The sequence below is a fragment of the Sinocyclocheilus rhinocerous genome, unplaced genomic scaffold, assembly GCF_001515625.1.
Source record: "Sinocyclocheilus rhinocerous isolate Xijiao unplaced genomic scaffold, SAMN03320098_v1.1 scaffold1508, whole genome shotgun sequence".
In the NCBI taxonomy this organism is placed as follows: domain Eukaryota; kingdom Metazoa; phylum Chordata; class Actinopteri; order Cypriniformes; family Cyprinidae; genus Sinocyclocheilus; species Sinocyclocheilus rhinocerous.
Window position 1 is genome coordinate 212,172 of NW_015660889.1, and position 21,796 is coordinate 233,967.

The 21,796-nt window shown below is 38.2% G+C and overlaps 2 protein-coding genes across 9 annotated transcripts in view; both read left to right on the forward strand.

The window, feature by feature from the left end:
* Positions 1-3,803, forward strand: part of LOC107725872 (transferrin receptor protein 1-like) — a 13,513-nt gene extending 9,710 nt beyond the window's left edge. For all 4 annotated transcript variants that reach the window (XM_016535280.1, XM_016535278.1, XM_016535279.1 and 1 more), the window contains 5 exons: positions 2,197-2,326; positions 2,431-2,521; positions 2,742-2,969; positions 3,050-3,199; positions 3,297-3,803. In XM_016535280.1, the coding sequence (XP_016390766.1) occupies positions 2,197-2,326; positions 2,431-2,521; positions 2,742-2,969; positions 3,050-3,199; positions 3,297-3,536 (839 nt within the window). In that variant the 3' untranslated portion in view covers positions 3,537-3,803. The remainder of the gene's footprint in view (positions 1-2,196; positions 2,327-2,430; positions 2,522-2,741; positions 2,970-3,049; positions 3,200-3,296) is intronic.
* A 4,055-nt stretch (positions 3,804-7,858) lies between these two features.
* Positions 7,859-20,835, forward strand: LOC107725874 (activated CDC42 kinase 1-like). 5 transcript variants are annotated; one of them, XM_016535286.1, is made up of 17 exons: positions 7,859-7,951; positions 9,503-9,661; positions 12,186-12,363; positions 12,665-12,735; positions 13,177-13,404; positions 13,486-13,638; positions 14,197-14,474; positions 14,551-14,677; positions 14,761-14,907; positions 15,042-15,136; positions 16,063-16,257; positions 16,809-16,900; positions 17,025-17,069; positions 17,154-18,520; positions 18,603-18,698; positions 18,790-18,917; positions 19,210-20,835. In XM_016535286.1, exons 3-17 carry the CDS (start codon positions 12,201-12,203, stop codon positions 19,214-19,216), a joined length of 3,192 nt encoding a protein of 1,063 aa, XP_016390772.1. In that variant the 5' UTR covers positions 7,859-7,951; positions 9,503-9,661; positions 12,186-12,200; the 3' UTR covers positions 19,217-20,835. The 5 variants fall into 5 exon arrangements, with proteins under 5 accessions (XP_016390772.1, XP_016390773.1, XP_016390769.1 ...); XM_016535287.1 differs by lacking the exon at positions 9,503-9,661 and having other exon boundaries at positions 7,865-7,951; XM_016535283.1 differs by lacking the exons at positions 7,859-7,951; positions 9,503-9,661 and adding an exon at positions 11,951-12,003.
* The last annotated feature ends 961 nt before the right edge of the window (positions 20,836-21,796 follow it).

Genomic DNA, 21,796 nt, shown 5'->3' on the forward strand with positions numbered 1-21,796 from the left:
TTTGTGGCGTTGCCTCAATTGTTGAACTAGATTTGTTGCGCCAAGTTCACACGTACTCCGTCTGCAGTGCGTATACAGTATGTGTATGCGGTAACAGTAGACTTTAATTATATGCATTTATGGTGTAATTACTAAATTTCCGTGTCAATCCATGTTAATTTTTACCACGTATAATGCGCTGTCACTTTAATTCAGCGCGTATAGCACAGCAGAAATAGATTCCGTGCGGAAACGATCGCAGCATGACTGCTGCTCCTAGAGCGCACTGCCGGACCGCAATCGCGTGCAGTGTGAACGCTCTGATCCGTTAACATGGGCGCGGAAAAAATACGCACCACAGACGGAGTGTGTGAACCTGGCGTTACGTTTGTATGCCCGCCCGGTCTGTTCTGTTCTCGTGCTCCATTTAGGCGCGCTGCATTCTGATTGGTTCGGATAGCATACTGCGGGAGGTCGGGGGCGCGGAAAATCGTGCTATAAAGCGATTTAGAAATCGCGCAAGCTCAAATCGTGATTTTATGACGATTCCGATTAATCGCACAGCCCTCGTACCAAGTAGTATCAATTATATATCTAGTTGAGACTTTTCCTTATCCTCCTCTTCCTTTTCTTTATTTGGCATGAAGTTATATAGGAATTTGAGACCATAAATTGTTGGGACCCCAAGCTTGGCAGGATTGTCCCAAACATGCACATCAACGCATGCAAACTCTGATGCACACCAAGTTGTATCAAAATTGCACCTACTTTATAGGGGATGCTACAACTGAAAATCCTTAATAATAGCATAACCATATGATTGGTAAAGTTGAAACTTGGCACATAACACAAAGTTGAATTGGCTGCATTAAACATATCTGCCAGTAGACAGTCAGATTTCACTGGGTAATAACTTAAAATCTGAATTTCCAACCATTATTAAAATGGACATATTTATTCATTGTGTGAAAACAAATGTGTTCCCAATTTTGTGAAAATTTGCCAGTATATTTCTTAGGTCTGGCCCACTATGACTAATAAATGAATGTGTGCATATAAATTCTCTCTGTTCTGCCTTTTCAGAATATAATTTATTTCCGTGTTTATTAAACACCTCCATATCAACTGGAGATTCCAAGATTGTTGACTTGGCTGTAGACAGAGATAAATGGCACTTTTATCACTTAATCTTTCACATGGGACATTGGTGACTGGACCCTGATGATTGCTGTTTCAGCCTAGAAACATGCTCGAACTCATGAAACTGCACACACCAGAAGTGACGAAAATGTACATCTGATATAGGTTTCAGAAGTGGGTGTTGCAAAAATGGCTGAATAGCGTCATCTATACATGTTCATCGAAGTGCCCCTCAAGCTACATTTCTGGTACATGTATGAAATTCGGTAGACGCATGTACACACCAATACCTACAAAAAAAAAGTATCTCGGAGCAAAATCCGAAACCTAACAGGAAGACGGTTATTTTGAATTTTCTCTGCAAATTTTGTTTCGTTTTTGTCATTTTCAGGCGTTGTATTTTAACGAACTTCTCCTAGAGATTTAATCAGATCAACACCAAATTTGCTCAGTATAATTTGAAGCCTTTTGTGATGTTAAATTGCAAAGATCCTGAGTTTTCGTTGAAGGGCAAATTATGATGTTTTGCCATGAAACAGGAATTTGCTATAACTCAGACATACAATGTCTGATCTACCCCAAACTTCACGTTTGATAAGAGTCCTGCCTGAACACATGCCCATGCCAATATTCAGTTGTAGTCATAGCGCCACCTGCTGGCAGCAGGAAGTTTCACACATATAAATAACTTTGACATTTCTCCTATATTTAACACTTTAAATGCATATTGCCCACCATTTACGGTTTTCCTAAGGCCACCGGGTGGAGGTGGCTCTGGGTGCGAGGGCCCTTTCAATGCTGCTTGCAGCTTTAAGTAATCATTATTATTATTATTATTATTATTATTATTTGAATTTATAGACTAATGTAATTCTATCTTAATTCCTTAATTTTAAATTTAAATTTGAATCTTATGTTTGTATTAACAAAAGTGCATATTAGTGCCTATGCACCCTGAGAAATTTGGTAGCGCTAATTCAGTGGTGCTCAAGAACCACTCATTCCGTTCACAGTCCCATTTCCTACTTTTCTCCCTATTCTTTGACATTTTTAGATGCGTTTCTCTTTAATCTACAGGTGCAGATTCTTTTAGAGCTTCTGCCAGTCCTTTGTTGCACACCCTTCTGCAGAAGACCCTGGGAAAGGTCAAAAGCCTAAGGTCAAAATCAAGCCTTCTCCAGAGTTATGGTCGTGGTTTTTCATCACTGTGAGTAAATCTACTTTGATTTGTGTTTTAATGATGGAAATATCAATATAATTGTGATTGTTTCTGTGGTGATGTGATGTATATGAATCTATTTTTGTGCTCAGTCTGACACCCATGCAGATGGATGATGGTGCATATCCTTTCCTGTCCCTCTCTGGAATCCCATCCGTTTCTTTCAGTTTCATCTCTTCTTCGGTAAGTGTTTTTCCTGTCTATTGTAATTTAAAAAAGGAATCCTTTTAATCATGCATCCAGACCCTTAAATAAATTCCACAAGCCATTTCCTTACCATTCAAGCTCATCACCCAGTGGTTTTTTGAGACTGCCAGCCCAAAATGTTGCTCTATTCATAAGTGTCATAAACAAAGAGTCATCCAAATGTTTGCATACTCATTTTAGGATGTTTTTCCACCAGGATAAACAGTTTTTAGGCACAAATATGGATGAAAAAAAGCATCTGGACCGCATCACCGATCAGAAAGTGGTTGAGTTGTCCGTGCTTGCTGCTCAGGTTGCTGGGCAGATGGCCCTTCGGCTCGTCCATGACCACATCCTCAAACTAGATGTTTCCAAGTATTCTGATGTGATCGCCCGCCACGTGAGCGCCATCACCCAGCGCGTTGACACTCTCAAAAATGACACGGTAATGCTTTTTGTCATATGCATTGTTTTTGCAATGAGAAACAATAAAAAACATATTGATTCTCAATGTTCTTTTAACAGGTCGATAAAATTGAGTCTTTGTCAACGAAGTGGCTGAATGCGGCAAAGAGTTCCTACGGTCGTGCCGCAGCCTCTCTAAATATTGACATAAGGAATACTGACCAGAATGACTTGGAGATGTGTCGCATAATCAATAACCGCATAATGAAGGTGAAGTTATTATTCTCTTGGTCTTTCTAGGCTCATCTTGTATCGTTGCTTGATACATACTGGCCAATTTCTCATGTCTTTGTTTTCTCCTTTTAAGGTGGAGCATAATTTTCTCTCTCCTTACGTCTCTTTGAGAGATGTCCCATTCCGCCACATTTTCTTTGGTAATGGCTGGCAAACCACCACAGACCTGGAAAAGTACTTGGGTGATGTACAAGAAAAGACAAGCTTCGACATAGACCAGGTCCTAAACAAGTTTGCTCTACTCACCTGGACCATCCAGGGCTGTGCTAATGACCTGGCTGGAGATATCTGGTCCTTGGACAACGAGATATAGAGTTTTTCACTGTTGCATCAACCAACTTGTCATTGGCTTTGCTTGAACATATTTCTAGATACATAAATACAATCCTGTCACTATGAAGTAGATCTGATTTGATTTGGAACAATGAATTTTGACCAAGCATATCTTCAAAATTAATGATATGACACTTTTAAATTAAACTTTGGAAGTTCTTTAATCATATTAAGAACTATAGTGCGATATTAAATGTTTTTATTGCATTTTATATATATATATATACACACACACACACACACACACTACCGGTCAAAAGTTTGGGATCAGTAAGAATTGTAATGTTTTTTTTAAAGAAGTCTCTTATGCTCATCAAGGCTAATCAGTAATGTAAGTATGACAGTATATGTATGACAGTAATCCTGCAAAATGTTGTTACAATATAAAATAATGGTTTCTATTTTAATATCCTTTAAAATATCATTTATTTCTGTGATGCAAAGCTGAATTTCCATCAGCCATTACTCCAGTATAAAGTGTCACATGATCCTTAAGAAATTATTCTAATATGCTAATTTATTATTGGAATGATCAATGTTGGCAACAGTTGTGCTGCCAAATATTTTTTTGGAAACTGATACTTTTTTCTGGATTCTCTTTGATGAATAAAAAGTTAAAAACAGAATTTATTTAAAATAGAAATCTTTTCTAACAATATACACTACAGTTCAAAAGTTTGGGGTCAGAATTTTTATTCTTTCTTTTTTTGAAAGAAATGAAAACTTTTATTCAGCAACTTGTATTGTTAGAAAAGATTTCTATTTTAAATAAATGCTCTTCTTTTTAACTTTTTATTCATCAAAGAATCCAGAAAAAAGTATCACCGGTTCCCAAAAAATATTAAGCAGCACAACAGTTTCCAGCACTGATAATAAATCAGCATATTAGAATGATTTCTGAAGGATCATGTGACACTGAAGACTGGAGTAATGATGCTGAAAATTCAGCTTTGCATCACAGGAATAAATTAGATTTTAATGTAAATTAAAATAGAAAAACGTTATTTTACATCATAATAATATTTCACAATATTAAATTTTTTCCCTGTATTTTTGATCAAATAAATGCAGCCTTGATGAGCATAAGAGACTCCTGTAAAAAACATTCAAAATCGTTCTGATCCCAAACTTTTGACCGGTAGAGTGTGTATATTGCAGGACTAGGGATAAGTAATACAATATTTAATCGATAAAGAAATCAGAGCACAAGGTCATCAACTTTGCTCCTCTGCAAATTGTTCTAAGGTGCATGTCATTTCTGGTTTACCTTGAAAATGTTTTTCTCATCATGACTCGTTATCAAGTTGCACATGTGCGTATTGAGTAAATCTTGTCCTCGGCTGCTACTTGGGAATTTTAGTCCCTTGCGCACTTCATATAAAACCCCAACTCAGCCTCTGTGACCAACTGAGGACCATACTGTATTTATTTCTTATTTATTTATCAGTGACAGTGTTCACTATAAAAGTTTTTTTTTTATTATCGGAAGCAGTGCCTTCCATAATCGTGACAGTTATACTGTCAGTTCTTAAAAGCAGCATCTGCTAACAGAAATGCATGTTACCAACAGCTGGCATTAGAAATGTCTCTTGTTACAGGTGCTTGAGGAAATAAGCTCAAAAGCATCTGTTTTAATATTACGGAGCAGTTCCTCTTCTTTAAAAAAAGTTTTTTTTGAAGAAAAGCCCAAAATTGGTCAAATTGAAACCAGAGCATTAAGCCATTTAACAACATGGCCTGGTTAAAGGTTAAATGATGGTTTTATAAATTTCCTTATATTAAAGTATCTCTTTTGTAGTTGTTGTTCACCTTTTTCTGAAACAATTTGATAAATTGGCAAGGCTAGTTTCCATTTTGACCAAACTTGTGGGCTCAAGCATTTTTGTGACAACAGCATTTCTCTGTAACATTTATATTTCTATTCTAAATCCATTATCGGGAGCAGTGTCTTCCATAATGTGGAGTGTTCGAAGGTAGTTTTTGCCTACCGGCGTGTATGTATCGAGGACAGTGATCCTCATATTTCACTGTAGGGTGGATCAGATTATCGGGAACAGTGTGTCCCATAGTTTTGTAAATATTTATTTTTCATTATTATGTGTTTTTGTGTGGCTTTTTTCCTGCTTTGAAATAACTGTAATCTGAAGAACTATTGAAGATGTGTGTTACGTCTAGTCATGCCTGTTTTGTTTTTCAGGGTCAGTTTCTTTTCAATGTTTCACTGGGTTTAAGATTTCACTTTTCTGGCCTGTTTCTGTTTCCAAAAATTGATATTCATTGTGTAATCTATAGAGGCTTTTTCAGATATTTGGCTTTTGGTTGCTTATTTCTGTACCTGTTCTTTTTTTCTTTTTTTTTCCTATAAGGCAGGTGTTAGAAAAGAGAATGTGGTTGTATTGCATAATAATTAAGATATGATGTATGACTGATTAGCTTACTGCTGATTTTACATAATGGTTTCATGTTTGAAGGCACTTCAGTCAAAGATTTGGTGGAAAAGTTTTGCAAGTGTATGTTGCATACTAGTCTGCTACTCTCTTTTCTCCTCCTTGTGGCACTTACCAGAAATTTACAGAACGTGTTTGGTGTTTCATAGCATGTAGACATGCATGAAATAAATCTAAACATCACAGGTTGATAAAAACAAAGCAAAGTGCGTGTTTGAAGCTGAATGTGATGGCGAAATAAAGTTACTAGACATTTTAATTTGTGTGAATGAACTGTTACTTCTAGACAAGCAGGGTTTGATTTACCAAATTTATCTTTATCAAAATTAATAAGCAGTAAAATTGATCATTCAGGTCTGTCTAGATGTGTTGGGTGGTGGGGTTACAAGTTAAACCATTTGATTGTTAGAATTGACGTTTGTATCCAATATCTGTCAACCTTTATTCTGTAATAAACTTGGCATTGGAAGTATGTTTATTTTTGTGTAAGACTTTATGAATATTTTATTATGTGTTTTTGTGTGGCTTTTTTCCTGCTTTGAAATAACTGTAATCTGAAGAACTATTGAAGATGTGTGTTACGTCTAGTCATGCCTGTTTTGTTTTTCAGGGTCAGTTTCTTTTCAATGTTTCACTGGGTTTAAGATTTCACTTTTCTGGCCTGTTTCTGTTTCCAAAAATTTATATTCATTGTGTAATCTATAGAGGCTTTTTCAGATATTTGGCTTTTGGTTGCTTATTTCTGTACCTGTTCTTTTTTTCTTTTTTTTCCTATAAGGCAGGTGTTAGAAAAGAGAATGTGGTTGTATTGCATAATAATTAAGATATGATGTATGACTGATTAGCTTACTGCTGATTTTACATAATGGTTTCATGTTTGAAGGCACTTCAGTCAAAGATTTGGTGGAAAAGTTTTGCAAGTGTATGTTGCATACTAGTCTGCTACTCTCTTTTCTCCTCCTTGTGGCACTTACCAGAAATTTACAGAACGTGTTTGGTGTTTCATAGCATGTAGACATGCATGAAATAAATCTAAACATCACAGGTTGATAAAAACAAAGCAAAGTGCGTGTTTGAAGCTGAATGTGATGGCGAAATAAAGTTACTAGACATTTTAATTTGTGTGAATGAACTGTTACTTCTAGACAAGCAGGGTTTGATTTACCAAATTTATCTTTATCAAAATTAATAAGCAGTAAAATTGATCATTCAGGTCTGTCTAGATGTGTTGGGTGGTGGGGTTACAAGTTAAACCATTTGATTGTTAGAATTGACGTTTGTATCCAATATCTGTCAACCTTTATTCTGTAATAAACTTGGCATTGGAAGTATGTTTATTTTTGTGTAAGACTTTATGAATATTTTCTTACCTCACAAGACACTTTACAGGACTTACAAGACTAGAGGAACAGATCTGTAATCATCTAAAATCTTAAATCTAATCGGGTGTATTTGTAATTGGAATAGTGTTAGGACTGTAATGTAGTGAATAATGTGTAATGCAGTTTAAGTACACAGTAATGTTGTGAGAAATCCATACAATGCACCATGAAAACCAGTGAGTGTCGGATGCTTAATGTGTTCACTGTTTTTTTTTAAGTCTTCTGAAGCCTGTAACAAATGATATGATGGATATCAGTTGGCGATATTATAGTAAATCATCTTAAAATGTGCCACCGAACACTAGTTACCATGAACAGCTTCAAAGGACAAAATAATGTTATTATTCACATGTGCATGTTTAGATTCGGACTTTATTAATTATATTTAGATTAATTCAAGAACCACAGTCAACGCAAGATTCCCATGAAGAAACTCTCCCCCGCGCTCTCGTCTGTGTAAAATGCGCTGTCCCTTTAAGAAAGAGATCAATCCGTGTACCAAGGTTGAAGAAGGATTACGACCGCTGAGCAGCTAATTCTCTTTCTTTAAAATGACTGTTTAAGAGGTAAGTAAATCATTTGACTTTGTTTGAAATATCAAAATCACATGAATGTGAGCTCGGACTGCGCTACTGAATGTCCGGGAATCATTGCACCTCTGCGCTGCGCTAGCCATCCTAATGACTGCATCACTACAGAGCCTGTGATCAGTACCAGCCTTTAATGCCTATTTTGTTTTATATATATAGAGAGAGAGAGAGAAAGGTTACTTACGCTTGTTTGAATTAGCTTGTTATGTATGTCCGATTCTGTATCTGAATATAAAGAAGACAGTGGATGTGTCTCAAAACCTAGCGCGCTGCCTTCCTAGACAGCATGGCCCCGAGCGGACTCAAAAACGCTAATGGTTTCCACATGGGAAACTAAATACGATTTTATATTTCCTTTTGGATCGGTTCTGATTAATATTTCTGGAAGATCTAAGCTAAATTTCTCTTAATGATGCTGTAATAAAAGAAATAGGCAACGTGGTATCACATCAATATGGCAAAACCGCTGCTGTTCAATAATGTAATTTATTAATTATTCAGTTACATACAATAAACAGTTATAGCCCCAGCTCATTATCCCAAGTATCTGGTTGGAGATGTATTAATATCTAATCTGGTGTGTTCACAACTAAAACCATTTAAAAAATACTTTAAATAAACCTTAACTGAAATAAAATATTTTAAAAGCTTCAACCTATTTTGTATCAGCTTGTTGCCAAAGATGCATTTCTTACATTTAGTCTAGTTTAACTTAATGTAGCCTAATAAAATAATTAAAACTAAGACTGAAATAAAAAATGAACAAGAACTATAAAGACATATAAAAAATATAACTAATAAAATGACAAAAACAACAAAATTAACTAAAATGCTGAAAATTCAAAATATAAAGAAACAGTAATAGTATTTTAATAACACTGACTTAGATTCCTTACAGTGATTTGAATCTTTTGAATCAGTTCTCCAAAAATATTAATTCAAATTTGAATGCTGATTTGATCAATGAAGGCTATCGTTATGGCAGCATGGGGTTTGAGTGTTTCTTGCATTATGAATGAATGCCTCATTGAATAATTTACTGAATTTACTCATTGTATCATTTGACTATTAATAAAGTCTTTCGCAACCAAAACAATCATAATTAATTTGCATGTCTACTAATTTACAAATAGACTACAGAAACATCACAAATCACAACGAAGCACAATAGATATGAACAAGTGAGATGTCCCAGTTCAAATTGTTCAACTTCGCTCAAATTCAGATTGAAAACACTGACTCGTTCAGTGATGAGTGCGTGTTCAGTCAGCTCGACCAATTAAATGCTCCTTCACAGCCTGGCCTTTTTGCTATTTGTTGTTTGTATTATCAAGGCAGGAAAGCAGTCACTTGATTCAAAAGAGAGCGGTTCAGTGATGATTCACCGGACGATGTTTAAATGATTCACAATCATCCTCCTATATACATATGTGTGTGAATCTCTGCAGTGATGTCAGATGTTTGTAAAGACACATTGTAACAAGGTTATAACAGCTCACCTCCTTCTATGATAATTCATCTCCGCAGTTTTGCAGCTTGATGTTGACTAGTCAGAAGCAGCCTTGATTTGGCTCATATGTGCCTGTCATGGCCCTGTCAAACACTGGACCGCAGGAGGACCGTCCCTGACATCAGCTTGTATTTAGTGGACTATTTCTGAAGACCTCAGGACTGACCTACAACTTGGTAAGACCACTGGACAGCACTTTACCATAAATTCCTAGACTAAGGTCAATAAACATGGCTATATTTTGTTCTCTAAACTTAGAATGTCCTGAATAAAAGACTGAATTGTTTAAATGGGTTATGAAATATTTAGGATACTGTTCCTATATGTGCTGTATGTCTTCATATTCTACAGTATCAGAGTTTCAAAGGGTGTACATTTCCAACCACCCTGCCTCCTACAACTGTGTCCTCATAAATGTGCGTAGGGCATCTCTAGAAGGGAAAGAGATGCCATGTGGCGTTCTGTCTGCTCCTCTTAGTCATGCTCTAGTTGCCAAGGGTTACTGCGTCATTGTCATAGTTATGATGTGCTGCCATCACACTCAGTGGGTGGTTTCTGATGGTTTAGGTGTTTGGTGAGAACGTGTGAATAAATATGTTTATGTACATCTGTGGACAGATTTAATTCTGGGTGTGCTGTCTCTTACTCACATGGGAGGCTGCATAATTCATCAGTGAATGGGTCATCATGTCCTGATGTACATTTCCTCAAAATAATCAATGACGTTTTGACAGCCTCTCTATATATTATACGGCTCTCTGGAATGGAATTGGTTCTGATTGTTAGGCTAATTGTGTATATTGTCTGTGTATATTTATGTTAAATCTATCTATCTATCTATCTATCTATCTAGCTAGCTAGCTAGCTAGCTAGCTAGCTAACTAGCTAACTAGCTATCCATTCATTGTAGTGTAAATGCGCTGACATGTAATGTAGTGTCATTTCCTGTCACAAAAAAGGAAAAAAATTAAAATGTAAAAAAATGGTTAAATATTGTGACATAAAAGCAAAAGGTCAATCTGATAATGTTGACATATGTCAATATAACACTTTCATGTTTTTTTTTTTCTTTATTGGGGGTGTGAGGTTAAGCAGTGTGACGGTAAGCACTTAGAGCACATTCAGCTTTATACAGCAATACTGCATTTAAGGATTGTGTTTGAAGTCTGCTACACTCGTACTGCTGCTGCAGTGACTCAGCAAGAGAAAGCAAAATGCTGCTTCTGGAAAAAGCACTAATAATGGATGGAAATACCTTACCGTTAACAAGCTGTGAACTTCTTTTTATTCGAGACTGGAGACGTAAGGAAATGAGACTGAGGATGGATGCTGACATGTTTGGAAGACAAGACAGGGCTGAAATTAACTGGATTTAAGGCACTGTCTGCACTGATTCATTCATCTAAAAGGGTGGGAATAATCTTTCACACTAATTCTCCGGAGGCTGGGCAGAGGTTTTGCAACAGAAGACACAATTTCACATGAGACTGCAACTATTGTTTGGTCGAGGAATCAGATTACTCACTTTATTCTTGACTTTAGCCTATAAAAGAGAGAGCTTTTGTAGCTGCTGATGGGAAGAAGAAGAATCAACCAAATATATCTCACAGATTAGAGGAGACGGCTAGCTAGCTAACTAGCTAACTAGCTATCCATTCATTGTAGTGTAAATGCGCTGACATGTAATGTAGTGTCATTTCCTGTCACAAAAAAGGAAAAAAATTAAAATGTAAAAAAATGGTTAAATATTGTGACATAAAAGCAAAAGGTCAATCTGATAATGTTGACATATGTCAATATAACACTTTCATGTTTTTTTTTTTCTTTATTGGGGGTGTGAGGTTAAGCAGTGTGACGGTAAGCACTTAGAGCACATTCAGCTTTATACAGCAATACTGCATTTAAGGATTGTGTTTGAAGTCTGCTACACTCGTACTGCTGCTGCAGTGACTCAGCAAGAGAAAGCAAAATGCTGCTTCTGGAAAAAGCACTAATAATGGATGGAAATACCTTACCGTTAACAAGCTGTGAACTTCTTTTTATTCGAGACTGGAGACGTAAGGAAATGAGACTGAGGATGGATGCTGACATGTTTGGAAGACAAGACAGGGCTGAAATTAACTGGATTTAAGGCACTGTCTGCACTGATTCATTCATCTAAAAGGGTGGGAATAATCTTTCACACTAATTCTCCGGAGGCTGGGCAGAGGTTTTGCAACAGAAGACACAATTTCACATGAGACTGCAACTATTGTTTGGTCGAGGAATCAGATTACTCACTTTATTCTTGACTTTAGCCTATAAAAGAGAGAGCTTTTGTAGCTGCTGATGGGAAGAAGAAGAATCAACCAAATATATCTCACAGATTAGAGGAGACGCTCGACAGTTTACTGTGAAAACAGGACACACCCCGAGGGAGTGCGGTTCACTCATACACACACTGCCTGAAAGCACTGCTTTCCATGTAGAAATGGCGGCGGTCTCCGAATACCAGCGGCACTATAATGTAAAAGATGAGGTAAAAGTTGAGGTTTACTGTTTTCTCTACACAGAAAAAAGAACTGTATTTTTGTCTGTAATATCTAAAAAAATATTTAAAAAAAGCTTAAAATAAGATAGGTTTGCTTGAGAAGCAGAATTGTGGAGGATAATAAGATTGTTTATGCTTAAAACAACATGTCTTATGTTTTGTGTGTGCAGCCGGACGGTGGAGACATGCAGTCTGAAGAGGGAACGGAGTGGCTCATGGAGCTGCTCACCGAAGTGCAGCTTCAGCAGTACTTCATGCGTATCCGTGATGAGCTCAATGTCACTCGTCTCTCACATTTTGACTATGTCAAAAATGAGGACCTTGAAAAGATTGGCATGGGCCGCCCCGGTGAGTGGGGTAGCATGTGTTTGAAGTGTGTGAGAGGAGTTTTGAATGTTGGAAAATGTATTTATTCATTATTTTTTCAAGTGTTTTATTATTAATAATAATGTATATGTTTATTATTTATTTGGACTTATATTCTGATTGATTGATTTATTTAGACAGCACTGTATAATAATAAATATAATATATAATATAATATAAAAGATTAGGTGAATATTATAGTACATTTTATTATATTGTATATTGAACATATTTATTGTATTTAGACCTCCTGGCATTTTTTCTTCTATCTCTGGCTCTGCAGGTCAGAGACGGCTGTGGGAGGCAGTGAAAAGGAGAAGGGCCATGTGCAAACGGAAGTCATGGATGAGCAAGGTATGGTGTGCATCCAGAAATGAAAAATGTCTTGATTGTAGGTAAAACCGACTTCGCTTCAGTCAAAAGGGGGCGCTATAGAGCCTCTCCTCCACATCCATTTCTTAATTTTTGGCTACATCTAAGTGTATCATTGTGTGTGAATTTCATGACATTTTAATCATGTGAAGAGCCACAAACACTCCCAGAAGAGTGTTACATTTTGATGTGTTACCATGGCAACACTATTTAAGATCAAGAAACCTTTTGCATTTTACATCAGCTATTTCTTGACCTTATCAAGTCTGAAGTAATTCGTGGATGATTTCAAAGCCGTTTGAGCATCTGAGCTTCATATCGATAATCACAGATGTCTTCCAGGCATATGAATGACATGTTTTACTGAATGAGGAGCTATTGCATCTTTAAGACAGAGGCAGGTGGAATCACCCTCAGCCGTAGTCTCTGTGCTTGGGCCAGCAGGTGTTCATCGGGAAGCGGCCTGAGTCCGATTCCCAGACCCCAGCGGTGTTCCGCAGCTCCTCCCCATCCTCAACCCAACCAGACGGCCAGCCAGCCAATCTCACCTGCCTCATCAGTGACAGAGATGTCACGCTCTACGAGAAACTGGGAGACGGCTCTTTCGGAGTGGTGAAACGTGGAGAATGGCAGGCCCCGTCTGGAAGAGTGGTAGGAAAATAAGTGACACTAGTAACGATGAGATAGTAGTGATAGTAAATATAATGCATAGTGTTTCTTCCTGTGCTGTAGCTGAGTGTGGCTGTGAAGTGCCTGAAGACAGACCTGTTGGAACAGGATGAAGGTCTAGATGACTTCATAAGGGAAGTTAACGCCATGCATTCCCTGGACCACCACAATCTCATTCGTCTCTATGGGGTTGTCCTCACACACCCCATGAAGATGGTGAGGAATGATAATTGAAGTACTAAAAATGGCATTTTGGACTAGCAAAAAAAACGTTTAAAATACAACTATGTTTCTACACTAAATCAGACTGAACCACACTACCGTTCAAAAGTTTGAGGTCACTACGTTTTTCATATAAATATATATATATACAGTATATATATAAAGGTGCATCTAAAAAAATTTGAATATCGTGAATAAGTTTTCTTATAATTTTCTTCTTAAAACTTATTTCAAAAAGTGAAACTTTCATATATTCTAGATTCATTACATGTAAAGTAAAACATTTCAAAAGTTTTTTTGTTTTAATTTTGATGATTAGAGCTTACAGCTCATGAAAGGTTGGTTTCTCATCTTTCTCTTGAAAATATCCCATAGATTCCATATGGGGTTCAGGTCAGGCATGTTGGCTGGCCAATCAAGCACAGTGATATCATGGTCAGCAAACCACTTGGAAGTGGTTTTGGCATCGTGGGCAGGGGAAATCAGCATCTCCATAAAGCTTGTCAGCAGATGGAAGCATAAAGGGCTCCAAAATCTCCTGGTAGGTTTCAGGTGACAGAACTTGCCCCATTGGGTTCTTTGTTAGACCGCTTGAGGAAGCGTCAGGGTCATATTTTGATATCAGTGCTGTGCCATTACGCTGTTCAGATCGCCTGTGGCATGGCGTACCTGGAGTCCCGACGATTCATTCACAGAGACCTGGCTGCACGCAACATCCTTTTAGCCTCCAATGACCTCATCAAAATTGGTGACTTCGGCCTAATGAGGGCCTTGCCTAAGAACGATGAACATTATGTGATGCAGGAGCATCACAAAGTCCCCTTTGCCTGGTGAGAAGAATAATATACCACCTTCTACTTACTATTAATTCCCTCAGCCCATGTCAACATGCTCTGTGCGTTGCAGGTGTGCTCCAGAAAGCCTAAAGACCCGAACCTTCTCCCATGCCAGTGACACTTGGATGTTTGGAGTAACATTGTGGGAAATGTTCACTCATGGACAGGAACCTTGGGTTGGACTCAATGGTAGCCAGGTATACACTCATACCTGAGCCTCAAATCTATTTTTCTGTAAGTAAAGTTTGTGTGACATTTGTATGTGTGTCCTTCTGTATAGATTCTCCATAAGATCGATAGGGAGGGAGAGAGGCTTATCAAACCAGAAGACTGTCCACAGGACATTTATAACGTCATGCTGCAGTGCTGGTCGCCCAAACCTGAGGACAGACCGACATCTGTGTCCCTCAGGGACTTCCTTGTGGAGGTAAAGTGTGGGATAGTAACAGCAGATGGCGATAATGGATAGAACATCCTTTTGTCATGGTCTTGCATGTACACAAGAATGTGAAAATAATTATTGTTTTTTAAATTAATTAAGTCTTTCTAATTTGCTTATAGACAATGCCCACAGACATGAGGGCACTGCAGGATTTTGATGAGCCAGACAAACTTAAAATTCATGCTAACGACATCATCACCATAATTGAGGGAAGGTGAGGACATATTTTGGTGGTTTTGTCAATTAGTTTTTTTGCTCAGCCAGATGTGAGGTGCAACAGTATCATGTGGTCACTGTCAACCTACAGTTCAGGAAGGAAAATTAAATTTTAAGAAAAGAAAATAAGAAAATAATTTAGGAAAATAATAAAAAATAAGGATGTTTACATAATGTTAATGTATGTTCAAATTAAGATAAAATTAATATTTAGTAACTCATATTAACTCAAAAACATGTAACACTTTTACAGAATTTGATTAAAAAAACTTGATAATATATAAGATTAAGATTAAGGGGAAGTCGTGGCTTAATGGTTAGCGAGTCGGACTCGTAACCCAAAGGTTGCGGGTTCGAGTCTCGTACCGGCAGGGATTGTAGGTGGGGGGAGTGAATGTACAGCGCTTTCTCCCACCTTCAATACCATGACTGAGGTGCTCTTGAGCAAGGCACCGAACCCCCAACTGCTCCCCGGGCGCCACAGCATAAATGGCTGCCCACTGCTCCGGGTGTGTGTGTGTTCACTGTTGTGTGTGTGCACTTTGGATGGGTTAAATGCAGAGCACTAATTCCAAGTATGGGTCACCATACTTGGCCACATGTCATGTCACTTTTTTTTAATATAGTATTCATCTCTCTTTTCCCTTCCTTTCTTACCAAGTATATGTTTTCCAGATAATATCTTCATAATTTGCGCTTGTACAATGCTAATATAAAAACAGTTATTTAAATACATTTAATTATTTGGCTGCCTTTATAAATTAAATTATTTGTGATGATGTTAAAGAACCCATAACTCCTTAAAGTAATAAACTTCATTGTGTAGGTGTCCTGCACCGTTTATGCTATAAACATGAATGCTGAACAGCCACCTTTACAACAAGGTTTTAAATCTATATTTAAACCCTTTTTGCTATGATGCAGAGCAGAGAACTACTGGTGGAGGGGTCAGAACAGACAGACCCTGAAGGTAGGACAGTTCCCTAGGAACGTGGTGACCTCTGTGGCCGGTCTGTCTGCTCACGACATCAGCCGACCTCTCAAGCACAGTTTCATCCACACAGGCCATGGAGACATAGACCCACATCGTAGCTGGGGTGCCCCTGACAAGATTGATGAGTAAGATACCATGACCATATATGAGTGACCTTTTGTTAACAGACTCTATGGAATATTGATCTCTCAGGGAACAGACTGCTTTACTTGTGTTCACCACTAGAGAGCAGCAATATATTATTTTAAACTAGCAATTCTCAACCTTTTTCACTCAAAATCCCCTGTTGGCACAATATTCTAAGGCTTCTCGATACAGGCTATTTTCTGTATTTCTGCTGTGTTTTCAAACTTTTTGTATTAGCAGAAACTGGAAGCTTTGATATATTAATTAACCATGTTTTGGGATTTCAAATGTTTCAAGGACAAAATGATCTTCAATTAAAAACAACAGTTCTTGAGGGGGAAATTATAGATCTATATAATTTTTATTATATTATATTATATAAGAAATAATTTTCAGTTTACTTCTTTATTTTATGTGTTTTTTAGCGTTTTAATTTAAATTAGAGGTCCCTCTAGTGGGCCCCGGCCCCCTTGTTGGGAACCACTGGAAAACTTGTGAAAATATATATAGAGGTGGATTTTGTTATTTATCCAGTGTGCTTTGTGTTCAGTCTGTACCTTGGTAATCCCATGGATCCACCAGATGTTCTTGGGATGGATTCAAATGCAGCCAAGCCCACTAAACTTCCAAACCGGGCTAAAAGTAAGCAATCATTTGATCTTGTTGAGTTGGGCTGTTCTGTTCTTCTTCAGATTCACCACTTCTCTCTTTTGCTCTGCTTATCTTTTTTTCCATCTGATCTTTTCTGCTTCAACTGTTGTGTCAGAACAACCTCCTCCTAGACCTCCTAAACCAGCCGTTCTTCTTAAGAGTAAGAACCATTTCTCTTCTTCACTGCAATCACTGCATTACAAAAGGAAATTTCCTAAAGTTTTGCCCGATGGCTTGTTCCCAGAACCATTTTACGACTCTGTGCTGGACGACGATGATGATCTGATAGTGACAGGCGTGAAGAAGCTCTCTCTTAAGACTCCCACGTACCTGAGTTTGCGCCTCCGCCCTTGGGAAAGCACTAGTCCGAGCGACCGCCTTAGCGAAGTCTCGCTCATTGACTTTGGAGATGATAGTTTCAGCTCTACATCACCTTCCCCCATTACCGAGACACCCAACCCCAGCACAGCGAAGCCACCTGGTACCTACGCCGCTTCAATCTTGGATATGGTGCCACCGCAGAGCCCCAATCGAGCCCTGCCAAACCCCATGCACCCTACTCCAGTGGTGGATTGGGACATATGGCCCCTGCCTCCTCTTCCGGCATACGATGATGTGGCTGTTGAGTGTGCAGAGCAAGAAGACATGGAAGTAAGCTCCATAAATGCATCTGTGTCACAGGAAGACGTAGTGTCCGAACAGACACAATCAGAAGATGGCGTTAAAATCGATGGTAAATGCAATGTTGAGGACAATCTCTTTCTACCAACCAAGCATGCTGAGGAAACCCACTCCTTTTCACAATCAGCAGACATCTTCAAGGAGCTACAAAGGGAGGTGATGGTGAAGCTTCGGGTCCCTCCAACCGGACTTTCCCTCCCTTCTTCACCCCTCCTGACTCCTTCAGCTCTCGCCCCGCACCGCCAGATCATCCTGCCCTCCTCCTATGAGGACAAGCCTCAAATCCCTCCAAGAATCCCCATCCCGCCCATGCGGCCCTCTAAGCGGGCAGGAATATACAGCAGCAGATTGTCAGTTTCTCTTGGAGACAATGAAGACGGGAGCCGATGTCCGCCTCAGATACCCCCAAGGGATCACGCTCTATCTCAACCCAACTCTCGGGCACCAAGCCCTATGGTGCCACAAGGCGGCTCCCCTCAGCAAAGGTCCAGCCTCTGTTGTGTTGGATCTCTGGGTTCCTGCCTGTCCCCGTCTTCTTATTCTTCCGCGCCATCCAGTTCCTCCACCATGTCTTCTACATCCACGGCCACCACTACAAGTTCTCAGTACGGCTCTACTCAAGTAGCCCAAACTCCAGCCAAGAGTCCATGCATCCTTCCTATCATGTACAGTGGCGTGAAGGCCAGCAGCACTCATTACTACTTGCTACCTGAGAAACCGGCATACCTGGACAAGTACGACAGGTTCTTAAAGGACTCTGAAGGAAACGAGGAGAAAAAAACTACAAATATGGCCACTGTGAGACCCATGGTTCAACAGCAAGTTAACAAGCCCAATGCCTTCCCAAGCCACACCAGTGGGACCTCCAACAGTCTTGCCTGGCCGAGCAGCACCCAAGCAGGTGCCTACAACCATGTAATGCTCCAACAAGTAAGCAACTCAATATGCTCTCACCATTGGCTACTCAATGATGTCATGGTATTCTGAGATGACCGATTGGGTGTTTCTGTAGGTGCAGGAGGCAGTACATGGAGTGACTGTAGAGGAGTGTCAAACGGTCCTTCAAGCACATGGCTGGAACGCTCAGGAGGCCGTGAAATATCTGAAGGTATCTGTGTTCTTCTTTTTTCAGACTCAAAATAGGGAAGTACTCATGGATAATAAAAGAGCATTTACATATATACTGGTTTGTGATGTAGGTGGAGCAGTTGTTTCGACTGGGTTTGAAGGCTCGGCCTGAATGCATGGAAGCTCTGGAGAGATGTAGCTGGAATCTGGAGCAAGCCAGCACCCAAATGCTGGACTCCTACGGTCCATCTAGACATAGGTAGTATATGATGATTAAATGGATCAAAAATTTAAATTGTCAACATTTACTTACCCTAATATCATTCCAAAACTGTATGACTTCTGTGGAACATAAAAAAGAACATTTGAAAAATGTCTCTTTTTTTGTTCATACAATGAAAATCAATGGAGTCCAGTGTTGTTTTGGACCCCATTGACTTTCACTGCATGGAAAAAAACTCTTCAAATGTCTTCTTTTGTGTTATGCAGAAAAAAAGAAAGTAGAAAGAATACATTCATCATCTCACTGATATCTCTCTGATTTGTGTCAGGTTCTAATGGCAGGAAGTAGAAGAACAGAGCTGATCTCCATTCCACTGCAGCTAATGAGAATTGAGTTTCATCTACAGCTCATTGACTCTGGACCAGTAGATATTTGCAGGTCATTTGAATGTTCATTGCTTTACTGCTTATAATCAATGCAAGACAAATGCAAAATTCACTTACTTGAAGTACAACAGTGCAATGTGAACAGCTGAACCATGTACATCGGATTGTGTTTTATATATTTGCTTAAGTTTTAAAATAGAGAAAAGTTTGCTTTTCACTGCATCTTATGTGACTTTCAGCCTGTAAAATGTTTGTAGTTTATTTATTCAGAATATTTTATCCAGGGGCATAGGTGATCATCTGAAAATTGGAGACACAATGTGAATCTTATGAGCACAGCTAATGAATATTATTGAGTGACCTGAGTTGTAATGGTCACTATGCCACTGATTTTATGTAAAGACATTGCAGGGTATACTATAGAGACACAATAACCTTTTGAATGGATGTATTGACCATTAAGGTGTGGTCACATTTACAGTTGTTCGATAGATTTTCATGGGCTAAATCTGTCATTTCAAAAGGAATCCACATGACCAGGAATTTCACATAAGAAAACACCTTAGAAAGCTGCTTGGTGTGAAAGTGACTTCTGCGTGAATTTCACAGAAACTTTGCTAATGTGACCGCACTTTTATGCTCCTATTTATGGATAATGCTCATACATCTGTTAACTCTTATACATGATGTTGCATGCAGATCGCAGGCCTTGTTGTTGCTTATTTAAGCCTTTACTAGTTTTTTCTTTCATTTTATTCTATTCAGTGGTGTTATAAATAGTCACATCCTTGGACGGCACAGCCACAGATCACCCACAGTTGGTTATATTTTTAAATAATTTTAGATGGTCTCAGGATGATCTCTTCCCTTCAAATGGGTAGTTCTTGGCCAAAATAAGCTGGGATGAGGACAAGATACGTCAAAGTTTTGTGTAGCCAGATATATGTTAGAATAAACCCATTTTCATGTGCCATGATGACTGCAGACAATACACTTATAAATGCATCTACTATATTATTAATTTATTAATTTCCTTGTTAGTTGTTGGTCTTCATTGTCTTTTTGATCACAGGAACACTTAAGACATAATGTCATTTGTTCTCAGTTGTTGATTTAGCTTACTTTTAAGTAAGTAACTTTGAACTCCATTACGCATTTTGCGATTTTGCTCAGGTTCATAAATCACAGAAACTTTACTTAGTCTCTGTGTGAAGATGGGAAGTATGTGTTAATGAAATTACCTTATCTGTTGCATGAATGGAACTGAATAACAGCTTTTTTTAATGTGCATTTTTCTTCTGTCAGAACATGTCGACTGTATGTCAAACACTTCAAATCAATCACACACAGACGTCTGGCTAAGTAAATTGAGGCTTCTGCTCTGTGCTCTGTAATTTTCATCTGCCTCTTGTCCAGATGCTCAGTATTGTAGTTATATTTTACCTGCACTGGTTTTGTGTTCATGTCTATGCAATTGCTGTTGCAATTCAGTTTTTGGATATAGCCTGTGTCAGTGCTCACCTCATGTAGGTTGCATCCCACTTTTTCTGAAGTGAATGGCAGAATGCTGGGCTTACTGTAAAAGCTTTTTAAATGTTTGTTGTATAATTATCTAATCTGTATTTTTGTATGAAGTAAATATTTAAAACTGCTGTGATTGGGGTTTCATTATCTCACCTGTCTTTCACCTGATTTTGAACAATTATGGCTGCTATTCAACAGCAAATGCTAAACATACGGACCCACTGAGCCTTGAAGTGGAGCTGCACCATTTAACTTTCTGTAAAATATAAAAAGTAGAATAAATTACTGAACTTAATTTTTGTAAAATTTGTTATGTTAGTTTATGAGGCATCAAAATGATATCACCATTATTTCTCAAATCTACCATTAGATGTCAGTATAATGCTAAAGAATGATAGATTGCTTTGCATTGAAAGTTACTCATATCATATTTAATATTCCCCAGACTCTCTCATTAATTTATTTTCGATTACACTAATAGCAACAATTTCAATTGTCTGTGGAAACCCATTTCGGGTACACAAGGGGGAAAATAAAGCTTTATTTGCATCGCTATGACTTATGATGTCATAATTATGACTTAGTAGGCTATGTCTTTTTTTTAATGTCATAAATATGATTTACCAAAGCTTTTTTTTCTTACATGGCAATCAGCCATATGTTAAAACGGTTAACAGAAGTCCACAACTCCATGGTGTGCATATTTAAATGATTTAAGATATTTTAATCTTACATCAGGGCTCTCTGGAGCGGGCGGATTAATTCAGAATAATCACCAATCATTCACAACACCGGCAACTATGTATAATTGACCTGAAACCGATTATTCATGTGTTATGTATATCACTCCGCGGTCTCATGCTTGATAATTTTCCGCCGTAGATGTCTAGAATCTCAGAAGTCTCCTGTATAGTTACAGCAAAAAAATAAAATAAAACATCTTTCCAACAAACAATGAACTGGTAAGAGACACAACGAGCTGAATGAGAGACATTTTAAAACACA